At 35.0% G+C, this 17,925-nt stretch overlaps 1 protein-coding gene across 2 annotated transcripts in view; it reads left to right on the top strand.

The window, feature by feature from the left end:
* Positions 1–17,925, top strand: part of EPM2A (EPM2A glucan phosphatase, laforin) — a 64,728-nt gene that overhangs the window by 9,896 nt on the left and 36,907 nt on the right. For both annotated transcript variants that reach the window (XM_069489218.1, XM_069489219.1), the window contains exon 2: positions 17,032–17,206. In XM_069489218.1, the coding sequence (XP_069345319.1) occupies positions 17,032–17,206 (175 nt within the window). The remainder of the gene's footprint in view (positions 1–17,031; positions 17,207–17,925) is intronic.

Here is a 17,925-nt window from a genome sequence, read left to right as displayed (position 1 = left end):
TCTGCTTCCAATATGACGCCTTCTTGCTGTGTCCTTACATGGCAGGAGGGGAAAAGGGACAAACTCACTCAAGCTGTTTTATAGGGTACTATTTCCATTCATGAGGGTGGAGGCTTCATGACTTTGTTACTTCCCAAAAGGCCCCACCTCTTAATACTATTGCATTGGGGATTAAGTTTCAACATGAATTTTGGAGGGACACAAACATTTAAACTATAGCAAGTAGCCTCTTCAAATAATTTATATTTATTATACAATTCTTAAACACAAGTAATTAAATAATATAAACCTATTGAATCTATTTAAATAAAACCTTCTTATTAATATACAACACTAACACATGCATTACACATTGCTTTAGACTAAGGACAAGCACTGAGGATCTTAATCTCTATGTGGTGTCTGCCATGTACTATTAGTGGCAAAGTAGGTGTACTTGCTCTCTTTTTCCCCAGTGGCTACCTGGGTCATGAGTATTGACTGGATTCAGTATGAAGGCTTGCATTAGAGCTTCTCTTCTGAGGCTTAACCTTCCAGCATTAGCGGAAGGAAGGAACAACATGCAGTCTTCCAGGGAACTCACATACTTTAGTCATATATTAATATATAAGTGTACTTTTGCTTGTGTATAAACGAGGCAACCCTAATGTGTTGATACAACACATTTGTGTTGTATAGTTTGTGTATCTCAGGCTCTGACACCCCCACCCACCTGGCTATAGTTTTGTGTATATGCACAGTAAGCAATCCTACAATATTTCTTCTGAAAAGATATGGTATCCTTCACTGGACACACGCAGTTCCTGTAGATTTGTACTAATAAAGTACTGTGTCCAGAACTGGGATTTAGCATTCATACTCACATTCTAAATACATTTTCTGTCTACTTGTTTAATGTATACTCATTTTGCATCTCTCATGTCTGAAGCCTAAACATTCCAAGTCCTCTGGCCTTCTACGACAAACTCTTTCTTTTCCTATTTACATAAAATTGTTTGAATTCTCATCTCAGATACTGAGGGATCCGATCTCTTTCCTCTATGTTACCCTAAACCTCCTTTCCTCAATGGAAAGGTGGAAAAGTTGTGGTGTGGCAGATTATTACTGTTTACCAATATCCATTTCCTCTCCCCAGCGATAGATTGTTCTTCGCTCCATTGAAGAAGTGTATCTTTGTCTTGTGACCTCCTGTGGCCAGTAAAATGTGAGAGGAAGTGCTGGGCATCACCTCCTGTTGCTTTGCCTCTCTCTTTTATCCCTCTCAGAGATTGCTGTTGCTGTTCTGAATAGAGATTGCTGTGTCTGATGGTCCCAGCTGAAGATGAGGGCAATGGGAAGAAGAGCTTTTAGCCAATCTGCAGTCAACTCTACTATGGACAAAAAGTAAACTTTTGCTCTTTTATACCACTGGTATTTTTTTTTTTTTTGTAATCATAGTATGTTCAAGGACCTAAAATGATGCCTGGCATGTAGTAGGTATTCATTAAATACTTGATGGATGAATGAACTTCAACCATGTAGTATCTAGGGATTCAAACTAGAATACCCATACTATCCGTCTTTCCTTCTTCAATGTGGTCATGTGCCAGGAAGTTTGTAACACAAGATAAAGATCCAGTATTGTCTTAAAAGATCAATTTTTCTCAAAGACATTTGAGAAAATAAAGCATTACTTTAAACTTAAAACAGACATGTATATCATATGGAATAGAACACACATCTCACAGGAATTTTAAAGGAAAAATAGAAGTCTTTTAAGAATATTCGTGCCGGTAGGTTACTGCTTCAAGCTATGTTTCTGAGACCGCTCGGACATGTTTGAGAAGCCTTGATAATCTCTGAGTCTCAGTTTCATCCTCTATGAAATACGGTGTTTGGACAAGAGTAGAGATGTCGAAGGCCCTTTAGGAGGGGCTACATTGTGTGAATAGCAGTGGACCTTGCTTAGCTACTAAACACAGGACTCTGTCAGGTCATGTAATTTTGAACCTCAGACTCAGGAAAAGTTGTAGTAACACTTCTGCTATCTGTCCCGTGGAGTTTTCTGAGGACTAATACATTTTAAAGTACTTTAAAAATTATTAAACTCTATTATTTTAATTGAAAAGTGATATATGAAATTCTCACAATCTTTTCAAATTTGAAGATTTTATTTATATTCTAATTCCACTGGGTGGCAGTATTTTACTTGTACTCTAATTTTTATAGTTTGTATATAATCTCATAGAAAAGAATTTAATCACCATTTTAAATCAGTACCTCATTCTCTCCCAAATTTATCTTTCTCCTTTCTTATCCCATATACTCCCTTCCTCTCAAATAATTCTGAAAAACCATTCCCATTCATTTAAAAAAGATTTACTGAAGTAAGTTTGAGGGGAGTCTCCCTAAGACTTAGCAGTTTATTTAGCACTTCTGCTTCATTTGGGAAGAAATATTAAATAGCTTAATTTTGCTCAGATGTAAGCAGATTATTTCGATGCAGATAATTAAAATCAGTTAAAATCACCTACAAAAATCTTGCCCACTGACTTGTAATTCCACCATAATTCTATCACGTAATTTTCTTAGGCTGAGTGGCTCATTTTTGACTAAAATGGCTAGACAGATTTACATATACAGATGTACAGAGAGACTACTCCTTATTTATCCAATGTATTAATGTACTATTTGCCATAAAAATAGGAATAATCAAGAATAATCAGTTTTCTGAGGTGGGAGGATTGCCTGAGGTCAGGAGTTTGAGACCGGTCTGAGCAAGAGTGAGACCCTGTCTCTACTAAAGAAAAAAAAATCTCGCCATTGACTCTTTATGAATTCTTTAACAATTAATTTTTTTATAGACTCATGTAGGCATGTTTGACTGACAATACCAGTGATGCCTATGTTATTCTGTGTATCAGAAGATCGTCATATACCAAATCCTCTGATGTTTATGACATGTTTGAGAAACACTTTATCACACTTCCATATCAGTTTACTTTGTGTCAGAATTTCCTAGAGAATTAATGCCATGATATGAGTTAAATCAGAAAAGTACATTTGTAAAACTTGATAGATAATTCTTTGCTGACTTCTGTTGATATTGAGGTTTCAATGTAAGTAATGGCATGAGTGTATTAGAGTAGTCTTGTCCTATAGCATGAAAAAAATCAGAATTATTTATCAGCATAATAGATTGCTAGTTTTCACTTGTAAGGAGACCATGAATACAATTTCTAAACTGCTGTAATCACTGTGTGCTATACGTTCTATACTGTTTTCAAAGAGCATAGCTGCTTTGAAAAATTAGACTATGTAGTTTATAAAACTTGATGTAGACAGAAGAAATATTTATTTTTAAATGGCTAAAATTTGACAGAAAATTTTAATTGTTTTGTGCCAAATAAGTCTTTGCTTTTTCAGAAAGGAAAAAAAATTTTTTTAAATAATGTCTAAAGTTGAATTGATATGTAACTGAAAATTTTGTATCTTTCTCTTATGGTCATAAGTATGAACCACATTCCGTCTCTTCTAATGTATAGAATAATGATAAACTGTATGCACTGTGTGTATAAGAATTAAAATAGGCCGGGCGCGGTGGCTCACGCCTGTAATCCTAGCACTCTGGGAGGCCGAGGTGGGTGGATCGCTCAAGGTCAGGAGTTCGAGACCAGCCTGAGCAAGAGCGAGACCCTGTCTCTACTAAAAAAAATAGAAAAAAATTATATGGACAACTAAAAATATATATATAGAAAAATTAGCCGGGCATAGTGGCGCATGCCTGTAGTCCCAGCTACTCGGGAGGCTGAGGCAGGAGGATCACTTGAGCCCAGGAGTTTGAGGTTGCTGTGAGCTAGGCTGACGCCACGGCACTCACTCTAGCCTGGGCAACAAAGTGAGACTCTGTCTCAAAAAAATAAAAAATAAAAAAAAATAAAATAATTAAAATAATTTTTTAGGAAGATGATCCATAATTTTCACTGATTTGCATAGAAACTTAAGAACCACCTAATAGTTTAAAAAAAAAAGTCACTGATATTTTACCATCCATCATTATATATTTTTGAAGTAGGTTTACAAATTGCTTTAGAAGTTTTACCTGATCAAATATCAATCTCCATTTGTACAAGGGGGTAAATGGAGGAACAGTGTATCTTAGTTTCACAAAAAGATTTTAGAAAAATCTCACAATTTCTTTGTGCACAAATTAGAAAACAAGACTTGTTGGCTAATAGATTATCTAGGTAGATTCATTGCAAGTTGAACAACTGAACCTACAGTGCTCTGATTAAATAAACCAGTAAGAACATGAGGTGTGTGCAAATAGCATGTCAAGGCACTCTGTTCTAGGTTTTTCCCTGCTAAATCTTTTTGTATCAGGGACTTAGGAAGCATGTTTATCAAATTTGCTGATAAGAGAGAATTGGGAGAGATTGTTGGTATTTTGTTTGAGATAAGTAGTATTCAAAATATTATGTCCCAAAGATAGGAATAAACCAAAAGGAAGAAATTAATAAAAGTCATCTCTTATATTTTCATTAATGTCATTTTATAAAAATAGAGAACAAAAGAAATTTTCCTTCACAAACAATTCAAAGAGAAGATATTTGGTAGTTTTTATTAGTTTCAGTTTTAGTTTAAAGTTAGCATGGTCTGGGGAGGGATTGGTTAGAATTTGTAAATTAGGTGAGTTATTGGAAAAATCAGTGGTTTTGTCTTGGGATAAGCCCATGTGAAGTTACTGTTATTTTGGTCTTGACTTGGTACACATAGGTCTGAACAAGGCTGTTTTTAAAACTATTTGAGTGCATTTTAGTGGTATACCTGTTTGGCAAGTCAACATACCATTTTACAGAGACTAGAAGGATTGGAGGAGATGTAAAGGAAGAGTTGTCATTGAACTGTTGAACACCAACTGTGTCAGTTCCTATGTTAAATGCTTTTAATGCATTATCTAATTGAATTCCCTCACAAAAGCCCCATGAGGTAGATAGTGCAGAGGCACAGGTTGCTTAAACTATTTGCTTGTTACTCTTGTTGCTGTTTACAAATAGTTACTAGCATAACTCAGAGTGGAGTCTGAGTCTGAATCTTGAGCCCATGGACTTCACTGCTGTAATATACTGCCGTTTAGTAGAAGAGTATTATGGAAGCTACAGAGGGGAGTTTTGACAGAGGGTGGTCACTATCATTAAATGCTGCAGACAGATAAAGAAAGATGAAAAACATAATATCGCAGTTAGGAGATGACTTCATTGAAAGTTTTCCATTGAAAATTGAGGGCAGATGGCATGTTGTAGTGCACTGAAGAATGAATGGGAAGTGAGGGTGTTGTGTGAGCGCAGGGCTAGCTAGTGGCAAGGTAAGGTAATAAGAGATGATGGTGGGGCAGAGATGATTGGAAAACTGGAAGAGGTGGGATTTGGGGGTGGTGGTGTTAGGGCCAGGAATAAAAGGATGAGATTCTGTATTACAGCAAAGAGGTTGTACAAGCCAAATACAATCAAGAACTAGACAAATAGCCTGTAATCTCTTTCTTGCTCTCTTTTGTCGTGTTGTAATTTTTGTTTTGAAAGTACATTTAAAATGCTTTTACTTTTACTGCCAATTTATTTTAATAAAAATCACGTGCAATTAAAAATTTAATGCATCAGGTACTTTTGAATTAAATCAAGTAGAGATATAATACCTAAGGAAATATGGCTTATACTCCAAAGTTATTTTCTGGAGAAAGGTGATGTGTTCCAACCCATCACTTCCCACCATCAGTGACCTAGCGTTTGTTTCTCCTCACTCTCCTCAGCTAACGGAATCCTGACTTGTTTAGGCACTGATGGAATAAGTCATTATTGATCTAACCAGTTATGATAATCTTCTTCCCCTTGGCTAGCAATTTGTCTAAGGGTGTCCATATCACCAGTTCTGGACAATGAGATGTGGGCAGGTTAGGTTCCTAGGAAAGCTTTTGCTTTTCTCATGAGACGGGATAAAGGCTCAGCTGACATGGCCCTTCACCCTTCTTCCTGGCTAGGACTTCAGACATTATGCCTAGAGGTCACCCTCTCAATGTAAGGTGACAAGCATGACAACAAAGTCAGCATGTGAAGGATGACAAAGGGGACATTTAGAAAGAGTGTGATGTTGTCTAGTTCGGGGCTTCCTGGCTTTACACTTTTTGTTATGTGAGACAGAGTCCTGCGTTTGTTTAAGTCACTGTTAGTCAGCTTATGTAGTCCTGAGAGGAACAAAATCTTTCTTAAGCTGTTTCTTATGTATGTGCAGTTTATGATCATGGCAAATTTTAAGATAATCTCACTAATTGCCGGGATTAAGCCCTCTTTTATTTTCAGTTTATCATGTCTTATTAAATGATTTAAAACAACCTGGTTTCTTAACTTCAAAAACAATTTCATCTTTAAAAATTATATTTGACCACTCTATCCTCTATTTCAATTAGCTGTGCGCTTCTAGTTTTTTCCCCGTAACAAGGGCAGTGCTATATAATAGTCACGTCAATTATATTCCCATAACAGTCATAAAATATTTTTTCCATGGAAGAAACCAAAGCATTAAGCCATCAGAGATGGTTTTCACAGCAGAACTAGATCAGCTCAAGGGAATGTTTTATTAAACTATTTAGTCCACATTCTAAAATATCTTAATTGAAGAGATATTTCATTCCAAAATATTTACTTACTGTGAAACTGCCAAAATACATGTTTGCCAGGCAAGCGGGGTTAGGATGGAGTTAAATGTAAAATTATCCTCAATGTTCTAAAGAGTTCCTGGGATGAATGTACTTATTCTATGTTCTCTGCATCTAAATATTGGACACTCTTGAGATATGGTTCCTAGGGAAGGTGTATCTCCTGCCTCAGCATTATTTGTGTATTTAAGTACACAAGAATAGGTGACATCAGAGCTTTTTTGTGGTCTTTAAGATATGGCAAATGAGGTAACGAAAGCTGGTTAGAAACATTTACTTATATAGTGAGACGAATGCTAATATAGAGGCTTTAGCTATTTTTGCAGTATGGCTTGGCTTTCCGTTCAGGCAATGAAATAGTGAAATTTCTAGCCAATTCTGGGAGTGCTGTGGAGAGAAAAAATGAACTGACAATTTAACAACAGCAACAAAAGTCTAGACACTGCTATAAAAATTGTTTTGATGACAGTAGGAAAATGAGCATTAAAAGTTATTAGAATAATTAAATCAAAATTTATTAAACACATGAATAAACATCTCTGCATGTGCCATAGAAAGTAAATGCAAATCTAGCAAATACTTCCAATTATGCAAAGATGGCACATTTTAATACATTGAGCTTTTTGATTAATCCCTTGAGTCATGGCATAACTAGCTACCAAAAGATTTGATCACTTCAAATTAGGTGGTCAAATCTTTTGGTATCCCTTGAGATGATCATCACATTGAATGAGTTAATAATTCAGTCTTGGTGCTTTGGATCAAGCCTAGTAAGAAAATCTAAGTTTCAGATTTTCACTAACAATTATACATTTAGGAGAGTTTAGTTACTGTGTTTCATTTCAAATGGAAGCATAATCGCCCGATAATGCCATTATTTGAGATGTTTTTCAGGAGACTCTACAATCTTTGAGATATTTTCCATTTTGAGGTGTGTGTATCATCATGAATCACTAATTACTGTAAATTTTTTTGCATGTAAAAATATGCTTTCTTAAATAATGGTTAGAGATGTGTATAATTCTGTTCTCTACTTTTCCAAGTCATGAAAGCCATTTGTTTTACAGTGCTTGCTTTAGAATTTGGTAAATAATGTGAACACCCGTGGGCCATTATGTTGTCACTCTGTCCACTGAAATAAACAGACTTGTTCTTATCCATTTCCTACTTTGAATCATACACTGTTGTACTGTTTGTCATATGTGTAAAGCATACCCTGTTGTCAGTCACAGCTTAACACTCATCCCCTCTATTAGAAATCTTTTCTCAGTAAGTCTAGCTCACTCTGATTCAGACTTCTCCCAGATACTCCATTTTTGGTTTTCTAAATTCATGTAGATGCAACAAATCTATCACAGTTATCTTTCCCAGTGAGCCAGTTGCTCCTTAGAATACATTTCGACATAGTGTTCCAGTCATCATACGTTGAAAATGGCATTTGAGATGAAGCCTGTTTGCAATCCTTGGGTATTCTGTTCATGTTTCAGTTGTCACATAGTTTTTGAATTATGTTCATAATTTAGTTTTGCTTCATTCACTAATTGCTTTGTGTGAATCAACAAAGGTCCATTCATGGTGGGAAACGTGTTTTAAACCTTGTTACCTCAGTCTAGTGCAGGACTGGATACATAACCAGCTTTCAATAATACTTGATTATTAACTGGATTAAACTCTGGAATATTTTGCATATATGACTGTGTTAGTCTGCTAGGGCTGCCACAACAAAATAGCACAGACTGAGTGCCGTAAACAACAGAAATTTATTTTCTCACAGTTCTGGTGACTGGAAGTCCCAGATTAGGGCGCTGGCCGGCAGAGTCGGTTTCTGGTGAGGTCTCTCTTCCTGGCTTGCAGAGGGTCAGCTTCTCCCTGTGTCCTCATACGGCCTTTCCTCTGTGTGCTTGAGGAGAGAGAAAGCGAGATCTCTGGTATTTCTTCCTCTTCTTATAGGGACACCAGTGTGATTAGAACCCCACCTTTATGACCGCAATTAACCTTAATTTCTTCTGTAAAGGCCCTGTCTCCAAATACAATCACATTGGGGCTTAGGGCTTCAACATATGAATTTGGGGCAGGGGGTGCAACACAATTCGGTCTATAACTATGAGATATTAAATTATTAGTAAATCTCTTTAAAAAAAGACTATTGAAGTTTGCTTTTCCCGCAGGTTTTTTCCTATTACATTTCTTCAACTGAGCTTGATACAAACCTCCATTTTATCCACATCTTTCTCCAATCATGGATGTTTTCCCTTGTAATATTTTCTGTTCTGTATAGGTTGGCAGGTGTTAATTAAGTCTTTCCTTAAAATTCTTAGCTGGAACTGATCAAGGCTCTTCTGGGAGTTTTCCCTCAAAGATCCCCTCTGGAGGCTTGGCAAAGGGCGAATCCAAGGCTAAGCTTTGCTAATCACTCCTCTGTTCCCCTTTTCTGCACACCTCAAACTCACCTTTGAGAGGAATAACGCATCACACTGGGCTGCTAAACAACTGTCTCAAGGACGTTTGTTGATTTTCTCATAGAATTTGAAGCGTATGTGAATGACCTTAAGTCTGATTATTAATGAAAACTAATGAGGCCAAAGGTATGTGCACACTGACTTGTAATTCCGCCATAGTTCTGTCAAGTAATTGTCTTAGGCTGAGTGGCTCATTTTTGACTAAAAGGGCTAGACAGATTTACATATACAGATGTGCAGAGAGGCTAATGCTTATTTATCCAATGTATTAATGTATTATTTGCCATAAAAATAGCAATAATCAAGAATAATCAATTTTCTACCTTGACACACACACACACACACACACACACACGTGCCAGATGTTTGATTCATGACTATGATCACCCTATAATATTTGATATTTTTTTCTAGTCCTCTAAATTCTAGCCTCTTTAACAAATAATATTTTCATATCTGTTGTAGAAAGCTTCATTTTCTCTAAATCTAATACCTGTTTTAATCATTGCTGAGTGGGATACTTATTTGTCTTTGTAGTTATTTTTATGACTATTATTTTTAATTGAAAAATCATAATTGTAGACATGGGGTAAAATATGATATTTTCATATATGTATACAATGTGGAATGAATAAATCAAACTAATTAACATAACTGTCACTTCATTCACTTATTTTTTGTGGAGAGACTTTTGAAATTTATACTTTTAGCTATTTGCAATACACTATTATTGACAGTAGTTACCATGTTGTGCAATAGCTCTTACTAACTGCAACTTTGTCATCTTTTCAAAACCAACTCCCTATTCTCTCTCTAAGCCTCTCCCCAACCCCAAGCTTCTGATAACCACCTTTTCCTACTTCAATGAGTTTGAATTTTTTAGATTCCACATGTACATAAGATCATGTGTTATTTATCTTTCTGTGCCTGCTTTATTTCACGTAGCATAATGTCTTCCAGGCTTATCCATGTTTTAGCAAATGACAGGATTTCCTTATTTTTCATGGCTGAATAGTATTTCATTGTGTTCATATACCACATTTTCTTTATCTATTCATGTGTTGATGGACACTTAGGATTTTTCCATATCTTGGCTATTGGGAATAGTGCTGCAATGAACATATGATGCAGATCTCTTTTTAGCGTATTGTTTTCATTTTCTTTGGCTGTGTACCCAGAATTGGGATTGTGGGATCATATAGTAGTTCTATTTTTAGTTTTTTGAGGAACCTCCTTTCCATTTTTCATAATGACTGTGCTAATTTACATTCCCACCAACAGTGAACACATTCTCACCAACATGTTGTTTTTTATCTTTTTCATAATAGCCATTCTAACTGGTGTGAGGTGAAGTCTCATTATAGTTTTAATTTTCATTTCCATAATGGTTAGTGATGTTGAACATTTTTTTCATGAACCTGCTGGGATATTTGTATATCTTCTTTTGACAGATGTCTGCTCAAGTCCTTTGTCCACTTTTAATGTTTTTTTTTTTGTTTTTTTTTTTTGCTATTGAGTTGAGTTCCCTAGATATTTTTGATATTAACCCCTTATCAGACATAGAGTTTGAAAATATCTTCTCCCTCTTTGTGGGTTGTTTCTTCACTTTGTTAATTGTTTCCTTTGCTGTGCAAAAGCTTTTTAGGTTGATGCAGTCCCATTTGTCTATTTTTGCTTTGTTGCCTCTGCTTTTGGGGTTATAGCCAAAAATCATTGCCAAGATAATAAGTATCATGGAGCTTTTTCTCTGTGTTTTCTTCTAGTAGTTTTATAGCTTCTGGTCTTATATTGAAGTCTTTAGTTTATTTTAGGTGAGTTTTGTATATGGTATGAGATAAGGGTCCAATTTTATTGTTCTGCATGTGGATATACTGTTTTCCCAACACTATTTATTGAAAAGACTGCTCTTTCCCTATTGTGTGTTCTTGACAGCTTTGTTGAAACTCAACCCACCATAAATGTGTGGATTTATTTCTGGGCTTTCTGTCTTGTTCTGTTGGTCAATGTGTCTGTTTTTAGCTTAGTAACATACTGTCTTGATTATAATAGCTTTATATTTTTGAAACCAGGGAGTGTGATGCCTCCAGCTTTGTTCTTTTTACTCAAGATGGTTTTGGCAATTTGGTGTCTTTTGTGGTTGCATACTAACTTAAGGATTGTTTTTTCTAATTCTTTGAGAACTGACATTGGGATTGTATTGAATCTGTAGATTGCTTTGGGTAGTATGGACATTTTAACAATATTACTTCTTCCAAATGATGAACATTAGAGTATGTTTTCATTTATTGTATTTCCTTCAATTTCTTTCATCACTGTTTTGTAGTTTTCAGTATACAGATCTTTCACCTCCTTGGCTAAGTTTATACCTCAGTATTTTATTTTATTTTTATTGCTATTGTAAATAGGATTATTTCCTTAATTTCTTTTTTAGATAGTTTATTATTAGTATAGAAACTCTACTAATTTTTGTATGTTGATTTTGTATGCTGTAACTTTCCTGAATTTATTTATCTAACAGTTCTAACAGTTTTTTTGTGGAGTCTTTAGGGTTTTTTGGTGGAGTCCTTAGGATTTTCTATATGTAAGATTTTGTCAACAGAGACAATTTCACTTAATCCATTCCCATTAGGATACCTTTTATTTCTTTGTCTGACTAATTTCTCTGCCTAGACTTCTAGGACTACGTTGAAAAGACGTGGCAAGAGTGGGTATCCTTGTCTTGGGTCTGATCTTAGAGCAAAAGCTTTCAACTTTTCATCATTGAGTACAGTATTAGCTGTGGGCTTGTCATATATGGCCTTTATTGTGTTGAGACACAGTCCTCTATACCTGTTTGAATTCTGTCAAATGCTTTTGCTACATTTACTGACATAGTCATGTGGTTTTTATTCTTCATTCCATTAATGTGTAGTTGAATTTGGTTTACTAGTATTTTGTTGAGGATTTTTGCATCTCTGTTCATCAGGGGATGTTGGTTTGTAATTTTCTTTTCTTGTAGTGCCCTTCTCTGGCTTTGGTATCAAGATAATGCTGGCCTTATAAAATGAGTTTGGAGGTACTCCCTCCCCTTCAGCTTTTTGGAAGAGTTTGAGAAGAATCAGTATTAGTTCTTCTTTAAATGTTTGGTAGAATTCAGCAGTGATTACATCAAGTTTTGGGCTTCTCTTTGGTGGAAGACTTTTATTACTGATTCATTGTCTTTGTTATTGGTTTAATCATATTTTATATTTTTGATTCAGTCTGATAGGTTGTATATTTCTAGGAATATATCTGTTTCTTATAGGTTATCCAATTTTTTGGCATATAATTGTTCATAGTAGTTTCTTATGATTCTTTGTATTTCTATGATATCAGGTATAATGTCTACACTTTCATTTCTGATTTTATTTATTTGTGTCTTCTATTTCTTAGTCTGGCAGAGTTTGTCTGTTTTGTTTATCTTTTCAAAAACCCTCAATTTTTAGTTTTGTTTATTTTTAAAATATTTTTCTAGTCTCCATTTCATTTATTTCTGCTCTGATCTTGTTATTCCTTCCTTCTGCTAACTTTGGGTTTAGCTTGTTCTTCTTTCTCTAGTTCTTTGAGGAACTAGATTATTTATTTGAGATTCTTCTTTTTTGATATAGCCATTTATGGCTATAAATTTGCCTCTTCAAACTGCTTTTGCAGTATCCCATAAGTTTGATGTTATATTTCCATTTTTGGTCATCTCAAGGTATTTTTAAATTTCCTTTTTTATTTCTTTTTTGACCCTTTGGTTGTGATTGTTCAGGAGCACATTGTTTAATTTCCACATATTTGTGAATTTTCCAAGATTTATTCTGTTACTGATTTCTACTTTCATTCCATTTTGATTGGAAGATATACTTGATGTGATTTCAATCCTTTTAAAATTTTTAAGACTTGTTTTGTGGCCTAACATATGATCTATCCTGGAGAATATTCCACATACACTTGAGAAGAATGTGTATCCTGTTGCTGTTGGATGAAATGTTATATCTCTGTATATATTTGTTAGGCCCATTTGGTCTAAAGTGTAATTCAAGTCCAATGTTTACTTATTGATTTTATGTCTAAAAAATGGATGATCTGTCCATTACTGAAAGTGGAGTATTGAAGTCCTCTGCTGTTATGATATTGTAGTCTATCTTTCCCTTCAGACCACTTAATAACTGCCTAATTTATTTAGGTGCTATGATGTTAGTTGTATATGTATTATATCCTCTTGATGAATTGAGCCCTTTATCATTATATGATTACCTTCTTTGTCTTTCTTTACAGATTTCAACTTAAAGTCTTTTTAGTTACATATAACTACAATTACCTCTGCTCTCTTTTGGCTTCTCTTTGTGTGGAATATCTTTTTCCATCCCTTTACTTTCAGTCTATGTGTGTTTACAGGTGAAGTGAGTCTCTTACAAGCAGCATATGGTTGGATACCTTTTATTAAATCCATTCAGCTACTCTCTGTCTTTTGACTGGAGAATTTAATCCATTTACATTCAAGGTCATTGTTGATAGGTAAGGGTTTACTGCCTTTTTGTAGTTTGTTTTCTGGTAACTTTGTAGATCCTTTGTTTCTTTCATCCTCTCTTGCTGCCTTCCTTTGTGGTTTGATGATTTTCTGTGGTGGTATGCTTTTTGAATCCGTTCTTTTTATATTTTGTGCAACTACTATAGGTTTTTGCTTTGTAATTACCAAGAAGCTTACATAAAACATATTTATAACAGGCTATCCTAATTTATCTTTAATCAAATACAAAAGTGTAGACACTTTTACTTTTCTCCATGGCATTTTATGATTTTGATGTCAAAATTTACATCTTTTTATAATTTGTATCTCTTAATAGTTTATTGAAGCTATAGTTGTTTTTAATAGTTTTGTCTTTTAACCCTCATCTTAGAGATAAAATTGCTTTATACACTACCCTTAGAGTATTAAACTATTCTAAATTTGACTATGTATTATTTATACCACTGAGTTTCTTACTTTCATATGTTTTAAGTTATTAATTAGCAGTATTTTACTTCGGCTTAAAGACTCATTTTGACAATTCCTATAGGACAGGTCTAGTGGTGATGAACTCCCTTATTGTTTATCTCAGGTACCATCTTCTCTCCCTTCACATTAGAAATGTATTTGTGAATGTAGTAGTTTATACTGAAGGTTGGAGAGGAGGAGAAAAGAGGCATATTACAGAAGTGCAAAAACCTTCAACTTAAATATTAAAATGCTTGGTGTTAACTGCTCTTTGGTGGTCTCATGATCAGGTGTTTTTGACTATTTATTTCATCTTATGTAGTTTGCTAGATGAATCTTCTCTCTTTTCTTCTATTTCTGCATCTCACCTTTCCTTCTTTCCCATCCTCTCTTTCCGTGATTGACCTCAGCTCTCCATTCCATTATAAAGGACAGTTCAGCTATTGCTACCACTACCCCGAAACTCAGCTATTTTCTGCCTTTGCATTTTGAAATTTATCAAAGTGCTCAACTGGTACAGAATCCCCCATCTTGACGAGCTAGTTGGTTGAACAAAAAGATGTTTTTATGTGTTTTATTTTCTTTTGTTTTTGCCATCAGAAAAGAATATCAAAGTGCCAAAGAATTTGTAATGATACCATGTGTATGCAATTTTATGCACTAATAGCTTCTGAGGTAGTAACAGATGGGGCATGATATGGTATTTACCATGATATGGTAAATACCTAAATCCTAAACATGACCTAGCACAGTACCTGTCTCAATAAGTATTTGTGGAAGAATGAATAGGTAAACTTACATGGTTTATAGTATTTGTTATTAAAATAGTATTACTACACACATGTATCTCTGTATGTATCTCTCTTTAATTAATATTGCTGTTGATTCTATTTCTAGAAGGTTGCTAGTATAGTTTGGTTTTTATCTATTAAATATGAAGGTTAATAGAGATGCAGTGCAGTGCCTTATAGCCATCAAGAGAAAAAAGCCATTAAGAGAAAAAAGAGGAGACTGATCTAGAGAGATCAGTGATGATTTATTAAGGGAGTCATCCTCTACCTTCTGTCTGATAGAAGGGAGTTATATCCCAAAGAATCAAACAATAACTTAAGATTGTTTTTTCTTTTTCTTTTTCTTTTTTTTTTTTTGAGATTTTATGCCAAGCAAATTCAGGTTAAATATTTGTAAGACAGAGCAAAGGGCAAATGAGTCAAATTTTTATATTCATAACAAATGTGATTTATTTCTATAAAACACTCAGATATTTATTTTGTTTATATGTTTTTCTTATGGTATTTAACAGGTAGGTAGTATAAAGAAAATAATTAGGTAGTCGATGGGGTGGTCACATAAGAAGGTAATAAAAATAATGTATGAATTATAATTTTCATAGAAATCAAGGTTTACTAGCATGTTAGACCATTCAGGCTGCTGTAATGAAACACCGTATGCTGAGTAGCTTACAAACAGCAGAAATTTATTTCTCACAATTCTGGAGGCTGGGAAGTTCAAGATCAAAGCACCAGCAGATTCAGTGTCTGGTGAGGGCTCGCTTTTTGGTTCATAGATAGTGCATACTTGCTGTGTCCTCACATGGCAGAAGGGAACAAGGGGTCTCACTCGGCCCTCTTTTACAAGGGCACTAATCCCATTCATGATGACTCTGCCCTCATGACTTAATCATCTCTCAAAGACCCTGCCTCTGAATACCACCGTCTTAGGGGTTAGGACTTCAATATATGATTTTTTTTTTTTTTTTTTTTTTTTTGAAACAGAGTCTTACTCTGTTTCCTGGGTAGAGTTCAGTGGTGTCATCATAGCTCACTGCAACTGCAGACTCCTGGGCTCAAGCAATCCCCCTGCCTCAGCCTCCCAAGTAGCTGGGACTACAGGCACATGCCACCACACCTGGCTAATTTTTCTATTTTTTGTATAGATGGGGTCTCACTCTTCTTGCTCAGGCTGGTCTCGAACTCCTCGAACTCCTGAGCTCAAGCAATCCTCCCGCCTGGGCCTCTCAAAATGCTAGGATTACAGGCATGAGCCACCACGCCTGGTCTCAATGTATGAATTTTGGAAGGGACATAAACATTTGGACCATAGCAACTAGTGTAGTTGATACTAGGCAGGATTGTGAAGTAGGCAAATGAGATTTTCACATATGTGTCCCTCTCTTTCTGCTTCCTTTGTTCCTTGGCCCTGGAAGGAAGATGATGTGTCTTGGTACATGTGACATAGGCAGTGAGCAGCATGAAAGTGTCAGGTGCCTAAAAGTTGGGTAACTGGGGGAATCAGGTTACTATTAGTTCTGCACTACTAGTTCTGTGACCGTGGGCAAGCTAGTTAATCTCTGTGACACTTAGTTTCCTCATCTGAAAATAATAAGCACTGTTTTATTAACACCTGAAAACTAGATTAGATGGGATATGTTTATTATTTATTAATGCATTTATTTATATTTATGTATTTATTGTTTGAGCTGATACTAAAACACTTTATTACTGATTTTAGTCATAAATTTGCGTATCAGAAAGATAAAAGTATATAATATCGGGGCATTAATGGCTTTAAAAACCTTTTCCAGCAGCTTATCAGGCTGCAAAATGACTCACAATGGGCTTCTAGGGCACCGAGAAGTTCATGAAGTTCTGAAAGAGTTAAAATGCTTTTTTAAATCCATGTATTCAAAGGGAGCATGGAACCCTATAATTTTCCTAAGTAATTTCTTACAAATGCCTACTGTTCTCTCTCTTACTCTAGTCTATTTTTGTTTATATGAAATGTGTAGATTAAGCAGCTTCATGTTTATTTTCTTCGTGCTATTAATTTTGCCTCAGACACTTCGAGGCTGCTAAGCAAAACACGGGTTTAATTGCTCTGTTTGTCATTTCTTCTTGTTCTAGGCAATGGGCCTCATCATGACCGTTGCTGTACTTATAATGAAAACAACTTGGTGGATGGTGTTTACTGTCTCCCAATAGGGCACTGGATTGAGGCCACTGGGCACACCAATGAAATGAAGCATACAACCGACTTCTATTTTAATATTGCAGGCCACCAAGCCATGCATTATTCAAGGTAAAAATAGTGCCATGTTTATAAGCATAGAAGTAGGACAAGAGGTAGCATTAGGACAATGGAAACATTTACTGTGTTCAAAACTGCAGTGTCTCCCTTTGGAGGGACCTATAGGTCTATAGTGCTTGGAAGAGATAGATTACAGTGAGTCAGTGTGTGAGCTTTTCTGGGTCCAGATGCGAAGGATTATTTCTTTATAGAATTCTTTTATTAAATACCTACCCTAGTATCAACACGTTTTGACCAGACAGTAGTTGACCAAAATCTATACTGATATAGTTGATTAAAAATAAAAACTGCACTAAAATATCCTAGATCAGTATTTGTGTCCTTTATGCTACTGACAGGGAAACAAAAATTAGTATCTCCTTATAAATCTTATCCAAATAAACATGTATGAAAATCTAGGCATAAAACTAGATTGTATGTGATCATTTGATTTATTATTTATTAATATTTTTATTTGTTCATTTAATTGTTATATCAGCAATATATGCCATAATAAAAATTGCAACACTGAAGGGTTACTGAATGAAAAGTAAGGCTCATTACACTTTTCTCCATTCCTATGCATCAGAAGTGATTATTTTTAACCATTTTATGGATGGTTTTTCTGGAAGTTAAATCCAAATCTTTAAATAATATGCATATACTTTACTTGTTAATGTATCAATTTAAAAATACCTATTAATTCCCTTCTATTACATATGAGAAATTCC

The sequence above is a fragment of the Eulemur rufifrons genome, chromosome 15, assembly GCF_041146395.1.
Source record: "Eulemur rufifrons isolate Redbay chromosome 15, OSU_ERuf_1, whole genome shotgun sequence".
In the NCBI taxonomy this organism is placed as follows: Eukaryota; Metazoa; Chordata; class Mammalia; order Primates; family Lemuridae; genus Eulemur; species Eulemur rufifrons.
The sequence above is the reverse complement of the archived record's forward strand: the minus strand, read 5'-3'. Positions and strand labels throughout refer to the sequence as shown.